The sequence below is a fragment of the Phocoena sinus genome, chromosome 5, assembly GCF_008692025.1.
Source record: "Phocoena sinus isolate mPhoSin1 chromosome 5, mPhoSin1.pri, whole genome shotgun sequence".
NCBI classification, from domain to species: domain Eukaryota; kingdom Metazoa; phylum Chordata; class Mammalia; order Artiodactyla; family Phocoenidae; genus Phocoena; species Phocoena sinus.
Window position 1 is genome coordinate 45,775,645 of NC_045767.1, and position 18,638 is coordinate 45,794,282.

The 18,638-nt window shown below is 32.6% G+C and overlaps 1 protein-coding gene across 11 annotated transcripts in view; it reads right to left on the reverse strand.

The window, feature by feature from the left end:
- The window catches only part of LCORL (ligand dependent nuclear receptor corepressor like), a 162,481-nt gene that overhangs the window by 16,835 nt on the left and 127,008 nt on the right, over positions 1–18,638 (reverse strand). For 5 of the 11 annotated variants that reach the window (XM_032631885.1, XM_032631888.1, XM_032631884.1 and 2 more), the window contains 2 exons: positions 16,252–16,345; positions 10,402–14,930 (listed from right to left, as the gene is read on the reverse strand). The exons of 1 other annotated variant lie outside the window; for it this stretch is intronic. In XM_032631885.1, the coding sequence (XP_032487776.1) occupies positions 13,901–14,930; positions 16,252–16,345 (1,124 nt within the window). In that variant the 3' untranslated portion in view covers positions 10,402–13,900. Of the gene's footprint in view, positions 1–3,491; positions 8,303–10,401; positions 14,931–16,251; positions 16,346–18,638 lie in introns of those variants that run through there. 5 more of the 11 variants (XM_032631889.1, XM_032631890.1, XM_032631881.1 and 2 more) reach the window with 4 other exon arrangements.

Genomic DNA, 18,638 nt, shown 5'->3' on the forward strand with positions numbered 1-18,638 from the left:
ACTGTTTTTTTTTCTCTTCTTAAAACATATTTCGTTTCGCCATACTCTGCTGGCTTTCCTCTTACCTCCTGACCACTCATCAGTCTCCTTTTACACATATCTTTTCCTTTCTCCATATCTTTGGGGCTCCGAGACCCTATGTTCTTCATATTTTACACTGAACAGTCTCTTCCACTCTCATGGCTTCAATTATTTGCTGGCCCCAAAATCTGTATCTCCAGCTCAGACCCCTCTCCTGAGCAAAAAACCCATATTAACTAATTCCTTCCTAAACATCTTTTCTTGGATACCCCACTATATACCTCAGATTTCTTATGTCTAAAACTGAACACCTTGAGTGTTCTCTTATATCTCAGTGAATATTACAATCACCTACCTAGATGCTGAAGCCGAAAACCTGGATGTTATCCTTTATTCCTCTCTTAGAGAAGATGGATCTCTAATCCATGAGAGATCTTCATGGATCTCTCTCAAATATATCAATTCTTCCCCATTACTGCCACTATTAGGGCTCAAGATATATTTTTTTTCATCAACTGATGCTGACCTCACAACTTGGGCTATGCTTCCATCAGTAGCTTTATCTTTTGCCATTTTTCCATCTACCCCCTGCCCCATCCTTAATTCCTATTTTGTGTCTCAGCTATATGAACTAAATTAACCAGTGCTCCAGACAAGCCTGCTCTCTTCTGTCACCCAAATTTTCCCCATGCAATTTGCTTCTGCCTGAAATACTCTCTGGACTTCTAATACTTTGTCATCCTTCAAATTCCAGCTTAAAAGTAGGAATCCTTGCCTAATTCTCTGAACCTGGGTTCAATTTCCCTGTTACGTGCTCCTACAGTCAATCTCTCCCATCACAGCACTCATCTTTCTACCAGAATTGCCTATTCACTATCCCCCATGAGATGATAAGCTCCTTGAGAGTACAAACCATGACTTTCACCATTCTATCCTCTTAAAACATATAATATCCCACTTAAAACATAAAATACACTCTATATATTGAATAAATAAGTGATATAGATCTTCTTTTTCTCACTTAGATGGAAAAAGAACTTTTTGAACCTTTTCCGGTGCCTAAAAGCATATTGTAGGCATTCAAAAAGTATTTGTTGAAACAAGAATAGAATAGAATTGCATTTCTTCTTCTTCCTTTCCATGTCTACAGTTGATATATAGCAGTACAAATGTAGTCAAGTATAACTTTTAAAACTTCTGTGTATTAAACTATATATGGACAGTTAATCTTGAAATGTTTAAAAACAAGACATTTGTGGTAGAAGCAAAACTCTTTATCAACAGAAATATTCCATTAATTCATTATATACCTAGAAAAGTCCTGTTGTTAAAAGTCTATCTCAAATTTCCAGTCACTAAGTACTCTATGAAGAAGAAAAACACATATAAAACTAATAATGAATTTTAGTGTCATTTCCAAAAAGGCAAAAAGAAGTATGGAATATCAAGAATAATGACAAAAAAACAACACCTTAAGAAACATTTAGAAATCGGATAATATAACAAATATTGCTATAAATACAACTTTATAAAAATAATGTCCCTGTTGATTGAATGGAAAAAAAAAAGAATGTTAAAAAATAAAGAAGGAAAGTTATCAGTAAAAGATAAATAAAACTTTAAGCAGAACAGGAACTACTACTAGTAATTTTTAAAATGAGAAAAGGTGAAAAACAACTCTTAATATATTAAAAATTTTTTAAATGTCACAAGGATTTGAAATTAATTTGAAAAGTAATAATTAGGCATCTTCCATCTTATTTTTCTAGGGTGATCTCATATTTATAGTGAGGTGAAGAATCATATTAAAATAAATTTACACTTATACCTTAGAAAGATACAATGGTTAAGAAGCTGGGAGGAACAAAATACAGTTCTGTTGAAAAATGACAATGTAAACTAGCTTTAGTATGAAATGAGGATGGTATAAAGAATTAAAAATGAAACACTACACTTTATTCTCCATTCATGGCAGTCTTTTAAAAATATGTGTGAATATTTTTAGGTGAATTGTAAGTTCTTTTAAAAAAATAACTATCAGATTTCTTCCCTCTTTTTCCCTGATATACTATTTGTTATAATATTATTTTTAGTTATCCTTAGGGCAAGAAACAAAGGGCATTACTTTTAGATTTGACTCATCTTTCATAATGGAGACTCTAATTTGACCACCTTTAAAATTTTAATCACTGAATGTTAGATAGTTAAAATTTTTAAATCACTGCATGTTAGATATACTGAAATAGGTATTATAAAGTTATTCAGTTAAGTAATTGAATTTTGGGGGTCATAATAATCTTCTAACCTATTAAAACTTGAGTTTAATTACTGATTTTAATATTTTAATTTAGGACCTGAGAGTGTTCTTTTAGCTTTTAAAAAAGTTTTTTAAAAAGGTAACAAAAATAAAGCTGCCAATACCTTCTGGACCCCACAAAAGCCTCCCCTAAAATACACAATGTAACAATGCAACCATATGATAAAATATCCTTAAATTTCCAAATGTAACCTGGCACTCTTTCACGTCAGGGAAGTAATCAACAAGCACTACCACACTCTTACTTATCCTAAATTGTCTAGCACCTATCAATAAGCAGAGCTTGAACTCACTATGATGGCAATTACAGTGTTTACACCCAATTTTTGCTAGGTTCTAGGGGTAACAGTCTCCCTGAGGCACCAATGTCAGGTCAGTATAACTGAGTAAAGCCCATAATTACTTGCTGAAGTAATTTCAGTTTGCATTCTGAATTTAGCATTACCTTAAAATTACCTGTATACGACTTTCTCCCTTGCTAGGCTATGGATTATCTCCGTAAAGAAATCCTTTATATCCATGGAATCTAGTTCAATGTCAGATATGAAAAAACTATTCAACAAGTTGCTGATTTATTGGGAAAAAAATCTTGTTCCTTGACACTCTTTAAATAACAAAATCTTAAAGTGGTTCCCCAAGTAGTACCAAAGGACCTAACAACTTAATGGTGAATGTGAGACTGATACCCTAGGATTATTACATGTTATAGTCTTTATCAATTTAGCCATGAGATAGTTTTTACTTCCTTCCAGATAGTCTCAAATCAATACAATAAATATATATTAGCCTGTAGTATAGTAGTTAATTTTTAGATAGTTACTTGGGCATATTTATTTGTCAAACTGTTTTCTATATTTTATATAAGAACTATCAGATGCAAAAGCAGGTAATGTTTACATTAATATTTTTAGAAGTTATGTCTCAAATATACTTTAATTTGCTTGAAATCCTGGACACATTTAGATGTGGGGAAGTGCACTGGGACATTTAGCAGCACCTAATTTCATGAGTTTCACACTAGGTGCCAAGAAATTAGATTGTCCAAATTTTTTGGAAATAAAACTAAATCAGCTGTTCTCTTTCTACCCATTATCTCATACTTTACTCAAGGCACCTACAATGAAACTTTAAAATTAAGTAGAGAAAAACTTACCTAGTTAGGATTTTGAATAATAGTTTGCCATTTGTCCACTGTTGCAAGACTGCCGTTTATGTCTTTTTGTTGACATTTCTGTGGTCTTCCATGGTGGTCTTTTTCTTTTGTTCAATTTGCTAAGAACTTCAGAACTATCAGAAGGATTCTTGTCATAGTTAACACATTTATTTAATTTACTATTGTCAAGTTGGCTAGGAAATTTATTGCTTGAAGGACTATTTGCTTTAGCATTTTCTATTTCTTTAGATTGCTTTTTAAAAGAATTTTGCCTAGCAGAATGGGATCTTAAGGTAATGTGCTTTGATTCTTCTATGTGAGTTTGATGATTACTTCCACTGTTAACAGATTCAGGAGAGTAAATGATTGTATTTAACTTAAAAGTATTTCTGTGTTCAAGATAGTTGATCTTCCTCAAAAATATTCTACAATCTTTTAAGGTTTTTGACCTCCAATTATTTGGACATACATTTCCTAGTCTTGGGCCCTTTTCAAAATCTTTTTGGCTGCAGTTTGTTCCATTCTCCTTTGCTTCTGACTTAAATTTATTCTCTAAACTACCATGTGTTTTGAAGTCAGACATTGCCACCCTCTGTTGCAAAAAGTCATCCCTGACCTTAGGTGGCAAAATAAACTGATTATCTACTGTGTTTTTTCCTTGGCGTGGGATGTCAGCATTTGTTCCTCCCTCAGTCTTACTCAAAAATTGGTTCTGACAAAAAAATCTTAAGTTCCTCCTTTTAGAGATCCAAGCACCTGTTCCATGGCTGTGCAGCTTTCCCTCTCTTCTCCACCTTTCATGCCGCAACCTCTTAAACTCAGTTCTTTTTAACCTAGTTAGTGTTAAATTACTTTTCACATTTAAGAGTGGAGAGCTAACCATTTTATGCAGTATATGCAACTTCCCTGCTGATTTTGAAGGAGAAGATAGTGCAAATTTTTTAAAGTGCTTTCTGAAGGGGCTGGTATTAAAATCAGAATATTTGGTCCCTAATTTAATTCCTCTGGTATTTATTACTTCCAAAGGGTTTCGTGCATTTGCTTTTCTAACTAGTGAAAGAGACTGCGTTTCTGTTGTTTGCATAAACCAGGTACAGAGTTCATTCAAATCATACTTTTTCCGAAAAAGCATTTTTACAGGTGAAACTTCAAGTTCTAAAAAACAGGTGTCCAAAGGGCTTGCTATTTTGAAGTTATCATTTTCAATGTGTTCTCTTTTTTTATGAACACAATTTTCAGCTTCATCTCCACTCACGGGCACCCAAGCATTTGTTATTTGCTCAAATCTATTGTTTAATTCCTCTAATAAGGAATCGTTTGAAGTAGAAGCAGCCCACCACCTGAGCAAAGGGTTTGATGAAATGATAGGGTCCAAGGATACTTCAGAAATGGGTATTAACTTATCTTCCAAACGCTTTTTTGCATTCCTTGAATTTCTAGCTCCTGGTGTACCTTTGGAAGCTATTTTAATCCTTGACTGCTTATGTTTGTCCTTCTGACTTTTACCTTTCTGCAAATGGAGTTTACACGATTTATGGAGCAGAGCATTTCTATAAATAAGTGAACCAGAAGATGCTAATGAATGTAAGAAATGCAGAGATGGTTTTCGATCCCTAATAGAATGTCTCAAAGGTATAGTAGCAACCATACTTTTTGATCCATTCTTAAATTCGTCAGCTTCAGTGTGCCTTGTATCCACGGTGCACTGGTGATCATATTTTACTTCAGGCAGATATTTTTCTAATATATTCTCTTGTTCTAAGGGAGGTAAGCAGCTGCTAATACTTACTTCTCTCTCCTGAGGTGAAATTCTATTAATAGTCACAGATATGCCAGAGATTTTCACTTTTGCGGGTCTACCAGGCTTCCTAATTATTGCCAAAGACTTCTGATTTGGTCGAATAATGTTCTTGGAAGGTTGAGGTATCACAGACTTGTTCTTGATAGGTCTAACATATTCAAAGCCAGACCCCAAGGTCTCAGTTTCAGTAGTCAGACTTGAAATAGCACTTATTCTTTCACCCGAGTCTATTTCATATTCTCTAATATTTCTGAGACTATTATATTCTGTTGGAAAATCAGCAACGTTATTATTTAAAGACATACCATTGCTTATGTTTACACTTCCTTCAGAAACATGCCTTTTAGTTCTTCTTGACCTTCCATAAATAACAGTTACTATAATACTCTTCTTATATATACCTTCTTTTACTTCTGATAAGAGAGATTCTGGGCTTTTCTTTTCAGCACTAAAGGACTCATTTTGGCAAATGGTGATGTCCGTTTGGTCAGTTTTAGGTTTGGGTGGTCTTCCAATTGGTCGCTTAATCTGTTTCACAACCTGGGGACCTATTTTTTTAGGTCTACCTGGTTTTCTTTTAAAAGATGAACCAAGAGCACTGCTTGAATCTTCCTTAGGTTCCTCTTGTGGCTTATCACTATTCATATCATCTGTAAACACTGCAGACGATTCTGCAGTTTCTTTTGCACAATTAAATTTGTTTAGTTCTTTTTGGAGACCGTCACTATCATTAAGATAAGAACTATAATTTTCAAAGTTGGCATTTGGGATATTCTCATTTGTTTCTTTTTTTTTTTCATTTACTTGATGAGTTGGTCGTTTTTCCGAAGGAAGATAGTAATTTGATTCGGAATTGCCAACTGAAGTTAAAGTATATTTGACTCCTTCACTGCTTTTAACCTCAGATAAAAACATGAGTTTGATAGGACTAGAATAGTTGGCAAAAGAAGAGCTTTCAATGGCTTCATATTTTGTTGGTACATTTTCAACACTGGAAATCAAGCTACCTGTATTTAAAACAGATGACTTTTTCTGGTTATCAAGTCTTTTGTTATTCGAATCTATTGTAGGTATATGATTGCTTTTAATATTGGTGGATGCCACTATGGGTTTTGATAAACTCTGCTCTTTGTATGTCATTCTACTTACAGTAAGAGTCATATTTCTACCAGCATGTTGATCTTTATCATCAATTTCTATCAATTTCTTGGATGCTTTATATCCTTCTGATAATGACTGATTATTCCAAGACTTCTTGGCCATATTTATTGTATCTTCCAAACGTTCCACAACAACTTGTAAATTAGAATTCATTGCAATTTTGTTTAAATCTATATTGTGTGAGCTTTCAATCTGAATATTTTTTACTGGATCTTTTTTTTTTGTAGAGTCACATACTTTTTTGGCCTTAGGTGATTTTTTGAAAATATAATTATTTGTTACATATATAGAATACCACCCTGGAGGTACAATATTTCGTTTAGTTCTGCTCAAAAGTCCAGGGACATCACTTTTCAAAGGAGTTTGAATATTCTCTAATTTTGGATTCTCTTTATGATTTTGCAAAAAATTTTTTCCAGCCACAGATTTCTCCTGTGATCTTCTTATGCTCCTTTTCTCAGAAGTTGTTTTAAAGCTTTCTGAAAATGCATCAAAAGCCAAGTTAGCTTCTGAATTAAGAGGTAGTTGCAATGACTGTAATCCATAATCTGGTGAAAATGTTTCTGCATGATTATCTTGAAGGCTTTTAGAATTTTGTAAAGAAGGCCCTTGGCAATGATAGAATTCTTCTTTGTCCGCTGAAAATAGTTCATCATGGCACACAAATTTCCTTGGATTTTTTTCAGTGTATTTTTTTCTTACAAAGTTTTCATCAAGACTAGCAAGTTCTCTTTTTATCTGTAAAGACTGCCTTCTAAATATGGGTGAATCAGGAGAGTTGCGCATTGCAAGTAAGGTTTCTTGACGCTTTCGAAATCTTGTCTGAATAATTTTATTTTCTACCTTTTTATCATGTTGACTCAGTAATTCCATAAAACTGTAATCACTGGCCTTTGCATTATGCAAGAGAGAGGTTATTAAATCTCTCAATTTTAAATCATTATCTCCATTACAATCACTGCTAGATAATTTTACAAGGTTTGTCATATCTATCGTTTCTATCGATTTTAATTTTTCATTGATACGATCCATTAAATCTTGAAAAATTACAGTAGTTTCACCTTTTTCTTGATTTGTAGTACAATTATTGCTGTCTTCCAAGAGCAAACAATCAGAGTTACTGGATTTTTCAGTTTTATGCATTTTACCTTCATGATCATCTTTGTCACTGCTTATTTCTGCTGGTGTCAGAGATGGAGGCTGGTTAATGTTTGTTTCAAGTCTGTTATTTTCTAAGGCTGAAAGCTCTGAGATGACATCTTTCAATTTTTCAAATCCTTCAGTCTGTACAGGTGATAATGGCGGGGGTGAGGGACTTCGAGATCTACAAACGTCTTTAAGACTTATTGAAACATCACGTATTTCCCTTGATGAAAGAGGAGTCTGAAAGGCTGATTTTGTGGAATGAATGTTTGGTAAGAGTCCAGAACAACACCTGTGAGAATTATAACTGTTTGCAATTCCTCTATTCACTACTGTCTTAATGTGTTCAATAGTTACAGTTTGGCAAGATAAACAATGTATATCTTTAATACAGACTGGCAGAGGCACAAAACCAGGGCTTTGTCTTTCATTGTGTAAATACCCTCTTTCTGCCAGCCTATATTCACAACTACAGAAGAGCCCATCTAAATCATCTTCAATAAGGGGATTTTGAGATTCTGAAGACACAGAATATGATGCATTACAACAGCAAAGAGAAGCAGCATTCTGCTCTTGGACTAGAAATTTCAACATAGCCAAAACTTGTTGTTGGTGATGTATGCACAAAGATTCCAAAACTTTGCTTAATGCTGATTTTCCTTTTTCCATTTTAGTAGCTTCCTCTGATTTTGCATCAACAGTTGAACTAAAAATAAAAATCAAACAAAAAATGAATTACAGCAAAAATACTAATATCGTAAGGAATTTTAATTTTAACAGAGTTTGAACAAAAGATATTTTGGTATTGCTGGACTCCTAACTCCTATGGAGAGCTGCAATAGTGACATCTTCATTATTGTTTAGCAAAAATAAAATGAAGCACTGTTGATAATTAATTTCCTATGACAAAATATGAGTCAAAGCAAAGCCCTATGTTTTGTGATATAAAAGCTGCTATTGATGATAGATATGATTATATTTAGAGATTGCTAATGTTTAGTGCTTTGGATATATTAAGAATATTTAATGGAAAGTGCTTCAGAAGGAGTTAAAATTTTTGTAAAGTAGACATTTTATAAATTATTTTGATGGTTATCAGTCCTTATTTGTACAAATAAGAAAAATAAGATGTAGGAGAAAAATCTTTCTTATCTTTATTTAAAATAGATATTTTTCAAGGTAGTGAAAATAAAATTATGAATAAAAAAGAGTTTTGCATAGTCACAATCAAGGGATTTAGATTTCATATAAATAACAGAATGTCTTTTCTAAGATTAAACTGTAGGCCTTTTAACCTTATAAGAAAATAAAAATTGAAGCTATTTAAAAGTGAAATCTATTTTTAATTGATTTTAGATACTAAATTAATTACATCAAAACTAAAGGCATTACTTACCTAATTATTTAATTTCAAATGCTGGAAAATGTCTCACTGCAAAAACTAACATACATCTAATGTTAACTAAAACCCAGGATTACTTAGCAACAAATGTAGAGGTCTACAAAAGGCTTTTTAATCCAATACCAGCAGCAAGAAGAATAAAATATATTAAAAGAATTCTGTTTCAGAAAAGTATCTATTTAAATTAAACATATCACCAAACTCTGTACATGAAAATAGCCTCTCACTTGTGATTTCTTTTATTTGTTGTTGTTAGTTCCTGACTTGTAGAAATTTTATTTAGGGTTGGAGTTGAAATATGCTGATTATGAATTGCTATAGAAGATTGTATTTTGTTTAAATGAAGGGTTATTATGTTCATGAATATTAAAAATTAAAGAATTTTTCTTTTAAAATGAAGTGAGATTTATTTAAAAAATTTTCCTCCCTAAAACTGGCTTACCCTGTTTCACAGATAAGTATGCAATATTTTATCTACATTTTATAAAAATTACGTTGAGTAACAAATTTTGCAAATTAGATCAAAATTTTTCTAGAAAAAAAGTATCTTTGCTAGATTCAACCAATGTTTCACTACTACAACTAGCATGTGATTTGACATAAAGTAGCTATCAAAGAGATAAGAGATACGAAATTACAGTAAAACTTTTTAAGTCCACTGCCACCTCTAGACAGATGAAGACAGGACATGACCTCAGTATCCTTTCTTTTCTGAAAATAATTTTTTGTAAATGTTTTCATGGTTGGGAGTGTAAAATAATTGAACTGAATCTGAAGATTCACTACTGGATAATTCAAGAAACCTATGTAGAGAACAGAGGCAGGAGTAAATGTTAACTATCAAATAAGAAGATATAAGTGATACTATACTCTTTCCCAGTAAATTAAAAATTATAATTTTCACATAAGCAAAAGAAAACCCCAAAAGTTCTGACAGACACATTTCCAACACGTTTCTTTAAAAGTTATGTTATGGCCTATTAAACATATCTGTGACTAAATAAAGAGATTTTACATGTCTCTCAGACAAATACATTGCACTATATTTTAAAGATTAACATGCTTTTATAACAGTTCCTGAAATGCTCAAATGATTTTTCTCTGTTAGTAAAATCTAGAGTAGAAATAATAAGAATTCATGACTAGTGTTAACTATTCTGAAAACCACTGACTTTTATAGCTCTTTTGACTTTTCAAGCAAGTCTATATTTATTATTTTTAATAATGGAACTTCAAAAATCTCAAAAATACCACAGTGGCCAGTAATTTCTATCTAATGCCGTATGAAGAACAGCTTCAAGAAGTTACTAATTAGATATTCAGGTATTAAGATTTTATATATATATATTTATATATATATCAGATATTAGATAACTAAGTTCTCAAATTATAAAACTCCACAATATGCTTATTTGCCTTCAAGTTTTTTCTTTTCCATATTTCTTGTATGTTAGAATCTCAAAGAAAAACCTAATATAAAATAGTTGAATACACATAAGCCTCCAATCTAGAATTTATTCTCAATTGATTCTAAAATTGTATGTTTCACAGCTCCCTTGTTTTTCATGTTAAAATTTTTTTCTAACCTTTTCCTGTTTGATTTATATATAAAAAAAATTCTGCTTTTTTTTTTGTAAGTTTCTATCCATTTTCCCATTACAAGTTTTGTTGTTGAAATAGTTGTCTTTGGAGAAAGTTAATTTCTAATATTAATATTAATAAAGCTGCTTCCTAGAGTGAATCAAAGAAGCCAGTGTAGTCAGTTTTTTCTTTGCTTTTCTTTTTTTTCCTTTTACTGAATGAGTAAATCAATCACACACCAACAGTGTTGTAAATTTAAGTGCAAAAGCATTGAAGTGCTTTACTACAAATTACAACCTAGAAACACGTTAACTGAACAATTAAAATTCATACAATCAGATTTAGATATATAACAACACAAAGTAGAAACAGAATTACAGTACATTTACAACACAAGACAGATACATGAATTCATTAGAAAATATTGTAATAAATAATTCATGAATTATAGTGCAATTGATTTATGCATAAATATAACTAATTGCCTAACAATCAGTTTATATTAACAAAATCTGTCAAAATCAAGGCAGCCACAGAGTTTTACTAAATTACTGCGACAATGGAAATACTGCAATTAAAAAACAAATACAAGTATTTGTACTGTAAACAACTAAAAAAATCGGTCTCACTAAAGTTAGTATACAATTTAATATAAAATTGTCATTAGCTACCAGAAATGGTTTAAACAACTTTACTGAGCAGTAGTTTTCTAAAAACAGAGGCACTGTTTTTTCTTTTCCTTTTTTTTTTTTAAATATAAAATACTTGAGGAACATTCAAATGAGTAGAAAGCACATAAGGGTTGCTTTCACCTTCATTAAAAGTCTGCTGAAACTGGATTTTTCAGAAAATTGTCAGTTAATAAGTAGTAACTGGTAACTAAATTTATAAAGTACTTTGAAAGTTTAACATAAAGAACATCTTAACAGAATCATTGGGGAGAAGGGGAACCCATAAATTTCCCTGCCTTTCCTAGTTTGTATAATCAAAAGTTAACTCAACAATTAGAAACATTTTGTTTCTTTTAAAAGTTATGGGTTGATCATTACCTATAAACTATCAAAAAATATTTAATTTACTATTTCTGACCAAAAATAAATAATACAAGTACTAAAATGCTGCAAATTAACTATAATATTACCTATAAAACTACTGATCACTGTGAAGTCAATAGCAAAATGATCCCTGATTTTATGAATCCTGTAAAGTTTTTGGTCAGGTCATCTTTTAAATGATATAAAAGTGTTCTGTAAGTATCCCTTTACTATAAACTTCTCAATCAATTTATTAATGTAAATATAGTGTGAGGAATAAAAAAGCTCAATACAATATAAATATTATGTAATGCATTCAAGCCCCCAAATTCTTGCAAGTAAAATTCTGTATAAAGCGATCAATAAAATTGTGTTGAAACATTTACTTTAACTTTGTTTTTCAATGGGGGGGGAAGGGAAATATATTAAATAATCCAAGTTCTGGCCCTCACAAAATATGGCTTAATTCTTTAAAAAGAAAGATGACCCTGACATCTGCTGTTCTGCAATCTATTATGTATACTTTCTTAGTGGGGAAAAAAAAAGCAAGAGGATTCATACCCTAGTATGCAGGTAACATTAACAGCTGAAGAGGGTTCAGTATGGATCTAAGAGACCAAATAACTACTCGGTTGTGTAGTTTCCCACTCTTCAGTTTCCTTAAAGATATGTAAGCAGTTTTTAAATGCAATAGCTGAAAATTTCTTTAGTATTACATATATATGTGATTATTAGATACACACAAACACAAGTGTAAAAACACATGTATTTGACAAGGTGCACTTATTTTTTTAATTCAGCTTTAAGTATTCCTTTTGGACTTAGGAAAACTGGCTTAGAAAAAATGATCAGAACCTGAATTTTAATATAGAAAAGGGGCACTCGAAGAATTTTGAATTTGTGAAGCAAATCCCCATTCTTTCTATGGAGGCACATGCTTTATAACATTTTACCACTAAAACTGCATACTTCATAAATCCAACATGGATACTCTGAACCACATTTTGAAACTGCTATATAAAATTACTGGTCTCTCTTATGAGTCTAGTAAAAGTTAAAATGCACTGCCCAGCTTCTAACTACCCAATTAGTAGAGAGTTTACATTACTGAAAGTTCAAAACAGCTTCAGTGTCAAATATCTGTAAATCTATTCAAGACCCTGAACAAACTGCAAATTTGGTTATTAGCAAAATGATAATGTATCGCCCACCAAAATGAAATCTGTAATTCATTTTGATAAACTGAAAATGTTTTGAAATGTCACAGCAGCAAATATATTAAAGTTACACTGAGGTTTTTCAATAGTAGGAGTGTGTCACAATCCTTAAAATTTAAAGTAGTCATAACATCAACTAACCAGCACATTTTAAACCAAAATTATCATTCTCAAGCTTTTTCTGTGCACATTATAAACATGCTCTAAGTTGCATTCCAACTTTCTTTTCTAACCTTACACATTAGCTTATTTTTCAAATGAAAAACAAAATTAAATTATTTTAATAATTAAATTTAAATTACTTTTTGTTCTTAGTATTCCATCTTACATTAAAGGACTCTATAGCTGCTGGGGTTAACTATGTGTCAGTTTTTTTTAAAGTATATACCTTATAAACCCCAACTTCCTGCTAAATCAACTATTAAATGATAAATATTAAATTTCATTATACATATCATTTAAGGTTTTCTTTTCTATTCCCGGTGGATGCACTTGAGTGCATTTCATATTTCATAGAATGCACTGTAGTGTACTAATACTGTATATATTAATTTTTATTAGTGTGGAGATAGCTGTCTGTTTAAACTTTGATTGGTTGTTTGATATACTTACAACAAATGTAAGTATGCTATGCAAAAATGTTTACAAACTATTAATATATTTCCATTATAAGATGGTTCAACTGAATGGCTGGAGTGGTCTTTCACCAATAAAAATGTTTCACTTGACAATTACTTGTTTTCCCACAACGCTTTATGCTATTGACTACTAAAGAAAACCTGAATCTTTTTCACCTATTTATACAAGGATTAAATACAAACTATCAGAATTAAGTAAGCAACTATATAGTTCTGTCCACAGTGAAAACCCTGAATAAAACTTTTTTTTCAAAAGGCATGTAAGTGGTTTTTGAACTGTAAAATTTCATGTCTCCTGTCAGAATGAGCATCTGTAATTCCCACATGTGTGTATACAGACACACAAATACACACCTGTGCACATACACACACACACAAACACGCATACACACACACACACACGCACATACACACATTTTCCTAACAAGTAATCTACACAGGCTTGCCGCTGTTTTTGCAGCTGCCAGTCCCTGAATCTGTCATATTATATAACCCAGTGTCTGGTAATCGGAGTTTCTTCTTCGGAGGAGTCTTCAGTGTTCCAGATCTTTCTTTTACCTTGTATTCTAAAGTGCTGTGAGGTACCCCATAAATTCCTTGTGCTTTGGAAACACTCATTTTTCCGCTCATTACCATTGCAATAGCCTCTTCCATTATTTCATGATCATATTGCCGATAACGGCCACGTTTTTTCCTGGGCTGCTTATTATCTTTTCGATCCAACCCATCTTCAGTATTTTCAGAGGTTCCATCAACTGTTCCATTTTTAGAATTAAGACACAAAGGAGAGAGGTCCCCATGTAGAAAATAAGAGTCAACACTTGAGTGAGTTACGGGCCCAGAACATTCTATTTTGTTCTGTTTAGGGAGTATATTTTTCAGTTTTTGGAGAGCTGATCCTTCCAGGACTGGAGAGGTTTTGGAAACTTGATACATAACATCCAGCAGACCAGGACCATCAGGTTGTGGTTTTGAAACAGAACTTACTCGTAGCTGAGGAATTTTTAACTGTACAGTAGGATGTGTTTCATATTGTAGGCTTTCATTTTTTTCTTTAAATTGAGTAACCATTTTCTGTAGAGTTAACTGATGGAGGTAACTGGAAGCTGTTGGGAATTTTAATTCTGAGGTTTCAAGTAGATTGAGTTTACTTTTTTCTGTGCGCTCTGCTTGAGCTCTCGCCCACAAGGCTACTTTTTGCAGCACTGCACAAGTTTCTTTACTGTCTTTATATGAGTAACTATCATTGAAATCTCGAGTTTTGTTTTTAAAAGATGCAGGCTTCCCTGCTGGTAAGGCTTCTAAGTGGAGAAGTAAAGTTTTTTGAGGTATGCCATAAAGTATGCCTGCTTTATTTATGTCCAGTGCTCCAGACTGAATGTCTTTCAAAGCTTTTGAGAGCAAACCATCTGCAAACTCAGCACTTCTTTCCACATAGTCCTCTCTGTTTCTGTGTAGTCTCCTGGATGGATGGAATGAAACGATGGTAAACTGATGCATGAGAGACTCTCACACAGCTATGGAAGGGGAGGGTCCACTCCTTTATTATACTCCTTGCTTAGGTAACATCACTGCTTATGACTCTTTTAAGTCTGTGAGATGTAGTAGTTGCTCCTTATCAAAACAAACGCTATAGTCCTGGTAGGACAATGTGTCAATCATACGGTGGCCTCAACGGGCAGACCTTCCAAGAACATAAAATCCTAACTCAGTATTTGTAAAAATATTCTCATGATGTTGCTATTCCTCTGACAGATGCTTGCAGAGCAACACTTATAATTTTTTTACAGTTAGAGCTCCATTATATAAAATACCCAAATCCTAAAGGAGTTTTTGTTAGTAGAAAAGTGACGTTACCGCTAAACAAGTAATAAAAGAGTCAACCCCTTTAAAGGAAATTTGTAGCAGCAAGAATATTTCCAAACACAAATACCTCTTATTTCCACAAGACTAATTTTTCTCTAGATAAAAACTTAAAATCTGAAACAAGTAGATAAAGTTATATTTGGGTAAAATACTTTTAGATTTTATACATGTTATTTCTATTTCGAATGTATCACTATAACTTTTAAAGTTTCTTAAACAGAAAGCTCACTATACCTCATGACTCAAAAAGCAATTACAGCCTTAGTTGAAACAGATTACACTCTACATCTGAGATTTAAATGTTACTAAAAAGCTTCCTATGCAGTTTGTTAATGGGAAGATGCAAAAGTTACCAAAAAAAAAAAAAAAAATCCAACAGAACAGCATTTCACTATTAATTATTTAATTAATTTAACAACAGCTTTTAAAGCATGAAAGGATTTTTTGTGGTGATTACTAGATAAAGTAGTCTGCCACCACACCTAGAACACAATGAAAAAAGTCTAAACACTGTTAAGTTAGTTGTAAGAATTAGTAAGCATAGTACTTTTAAAACTGGTTGATTGTTTTAAAAAATTAAATAGTGAAATTACATATTTTCCTTAAAATTGCCTCCTAAATATTGAATTTAAAATTCTCTTTACTCGTCCTGCTTCTTAGTTTGTATTCTATGATTAATTTGGTAGTTCACTTTAGTAACATGAACTAAAGTTTGGTGATTGTTCTGATAACTTTTCTTTAACAGAAAGAATAAAAAAGAAAGAGAAAGGACAAATGAAAGGTATGAGAGACACACACTTATGAGTGACAAAAATTCTGGAAGAAAACTATATATGTCAATCTATTCAGAGTAGTATTAAGAGTTCTCTCCATAATTTTATATGAATATTAAATTACATTTCCTAGATATTGCTTACCCAGCCATTGAATTTTCAGAAGAAGGATCACATATGGATGACTCTTCAGATTTTATGCTGGTTTTCTTTGTAGAGAGATCTAACACTCCATCCCCTATAATTTTTGCAAGAGAAAAAACTTTATATTTGTGACAGGTAATCCTTAACATTTTAACATTTCATATTTTGATGATCTACTAATTCATGACCTAAAAATTAACACTTGTATTTGACACATGGCCATCACCAACTCATCTTGTGGTTTTAGCAACAATACATGACTGGGAAGGCACTACATAGGAAAAAAGAACAGAGAAGGAGCTGGCACTGCCAAGTGATATGAAGAAACAAAGAGACTAGATATAAAATGTTTAAAATCCACCCTTGGTCACCTTTTCTACTGTTCTGCAGTGAACAGCCATTGACTGCTCATTCAATAGAAACATGAGTGCTTCCTATTCAAGGCTGCCCAGATGATGCTTTGGCAAAGTAGGAATAATGTACGTTGAACAAAACAGAAAGCATAGAAAATATGATGATGAATAAGAAAGCGATAATTAGCATTTACTAGGACTAGTAATATGTGGAACACATACTTTAGGTAATCTTTGACTCTATGTACAGCCAATCTATTTTTTAGAACTCAGCATAAAATTTTCCTGTTTTAAATAACTGAAATGTACAACAGTTGAATCACTGCCTATGTAATGTATTGTGGTTATACCTGTGATTGGATGAAGACACAATATAACATTTTAGGAAAAATAAACTGTTAGAAAACAACTGCCTATGTATTTGTTACTAACATGTAGTTATTTTATTACTATTATAATATTGAATTTACATAGATGAAGCTTCAATGATTCAGATATGTTGTTAATCTGATAAACTTCAAAATCAAAAAGAATAAAAATAAAACTATGAATTTAAAACACAGCAATACATACTGGGAATATATCTCTATGGATAGCTAAAAAATTGAAAATTAAAGCCACAAGAAATAATTGTAAGAAAACCTATGTTTAAAAAATATACTAAAAAATTCAACTAGGTTTAAAAATAATTTAATTATGTGCAAAGCACTATTTTAGGAACTTGGAGACCAGCAGTAAAAAAAAAAAAAAGGTACACAAAGTATCTATCCTCACAGTGCTTGTGATCTAGTTAGATAATTCATACACCACCACCACTGACAACAACCATATTTCAGGTTGATGATCAGTGCTACTTAGGAAAAATAAAGCAGAGTGAGCTGATACGAGTAATGAGGGTAGGACTAAGGCAGCTGCTCTTTTATCAGGTATTATCAGTAAAGGCCTCTTGGACTTGAACAGAGTCCTGAACAAAGTGACGGTACCAACCAAGCAGATTATCTTGGGGAAAGCTTGTAGAAGGATCAGTGTGCAAAGGCTATGATATGGAATCATATCTGGAATGTTTAAGGAACAGCAAAGAGGCCAGGGTGACTAGAGTGGAGTAAGAAGACTGTGAGAGATGAAATCAGAAATCAGGCAGATCACATAGGGCCTTGTAGGCCACGGTAAGAAATTTTATTTTGAAAGACAAGAAACCACTGGAGGATTCTAAGCATAAATCTGGCACAATTTAAATTTATGTTTTTAAAGGATCAATCTGCTGTGGGGAGAATGGACTGCAAGGGGCTAAGGGGGGAACAGGGACACCTGTTGGGAAAATGTTATGCTATTTCTCACCTCTAGGCTTTCAATTAGTTTCCTCTGCCTAGAAGTCTCTTAATCCTCTCCTTCTATCCCCACACTCATCCTAATATTCACCAAACCTTACTCATCATTCAGTCATTCATGACACAACTTGAACTTGGTTGTCATTATTCTAGGTTCCTATACTTGCAATACTTACCTAGAGTATTTAGCATTTAGCAGGCTATATTCTAGTTTCTTATTGACTTATTAGTGTTAGCCACCAGACTATAAGCTATGTGAAGGCAGAGATCATGTCTATTTTATTTACTGATGTATCCCCACTGCCTACAATAGTGGCTGGCACACAATAAGTGTTCAATAATATTTGCTGAAAAGAACTGAGAGGAACTAGAAGGAATTCAGTTATTGCTAGAGGTTAAAATGTCTAGATTGAAAGGGTAAAAAGGGAGACTGGACAAATAAAGTACATGGTACATACTACCTTAAAAAATTATTAAATGAAGTATCTTGCCCCAGTTTATCCATCCAGCCCAATCTTAGGCTTAGTCAACAACTCATCTCAACCATCACACTTCCTGTGCATCTAAACCACTTGCAGTTCCTCAAACATCCTATGTGGTGTCAGGTCTCTCAAACTGCAGTGCATGGTTCCCTCTGCCTAGAATGTTCCTTCCACTTTTCAACTTGCCAAATGCCTCATCTTTAAAGATCCAGATCCCCCCAAGT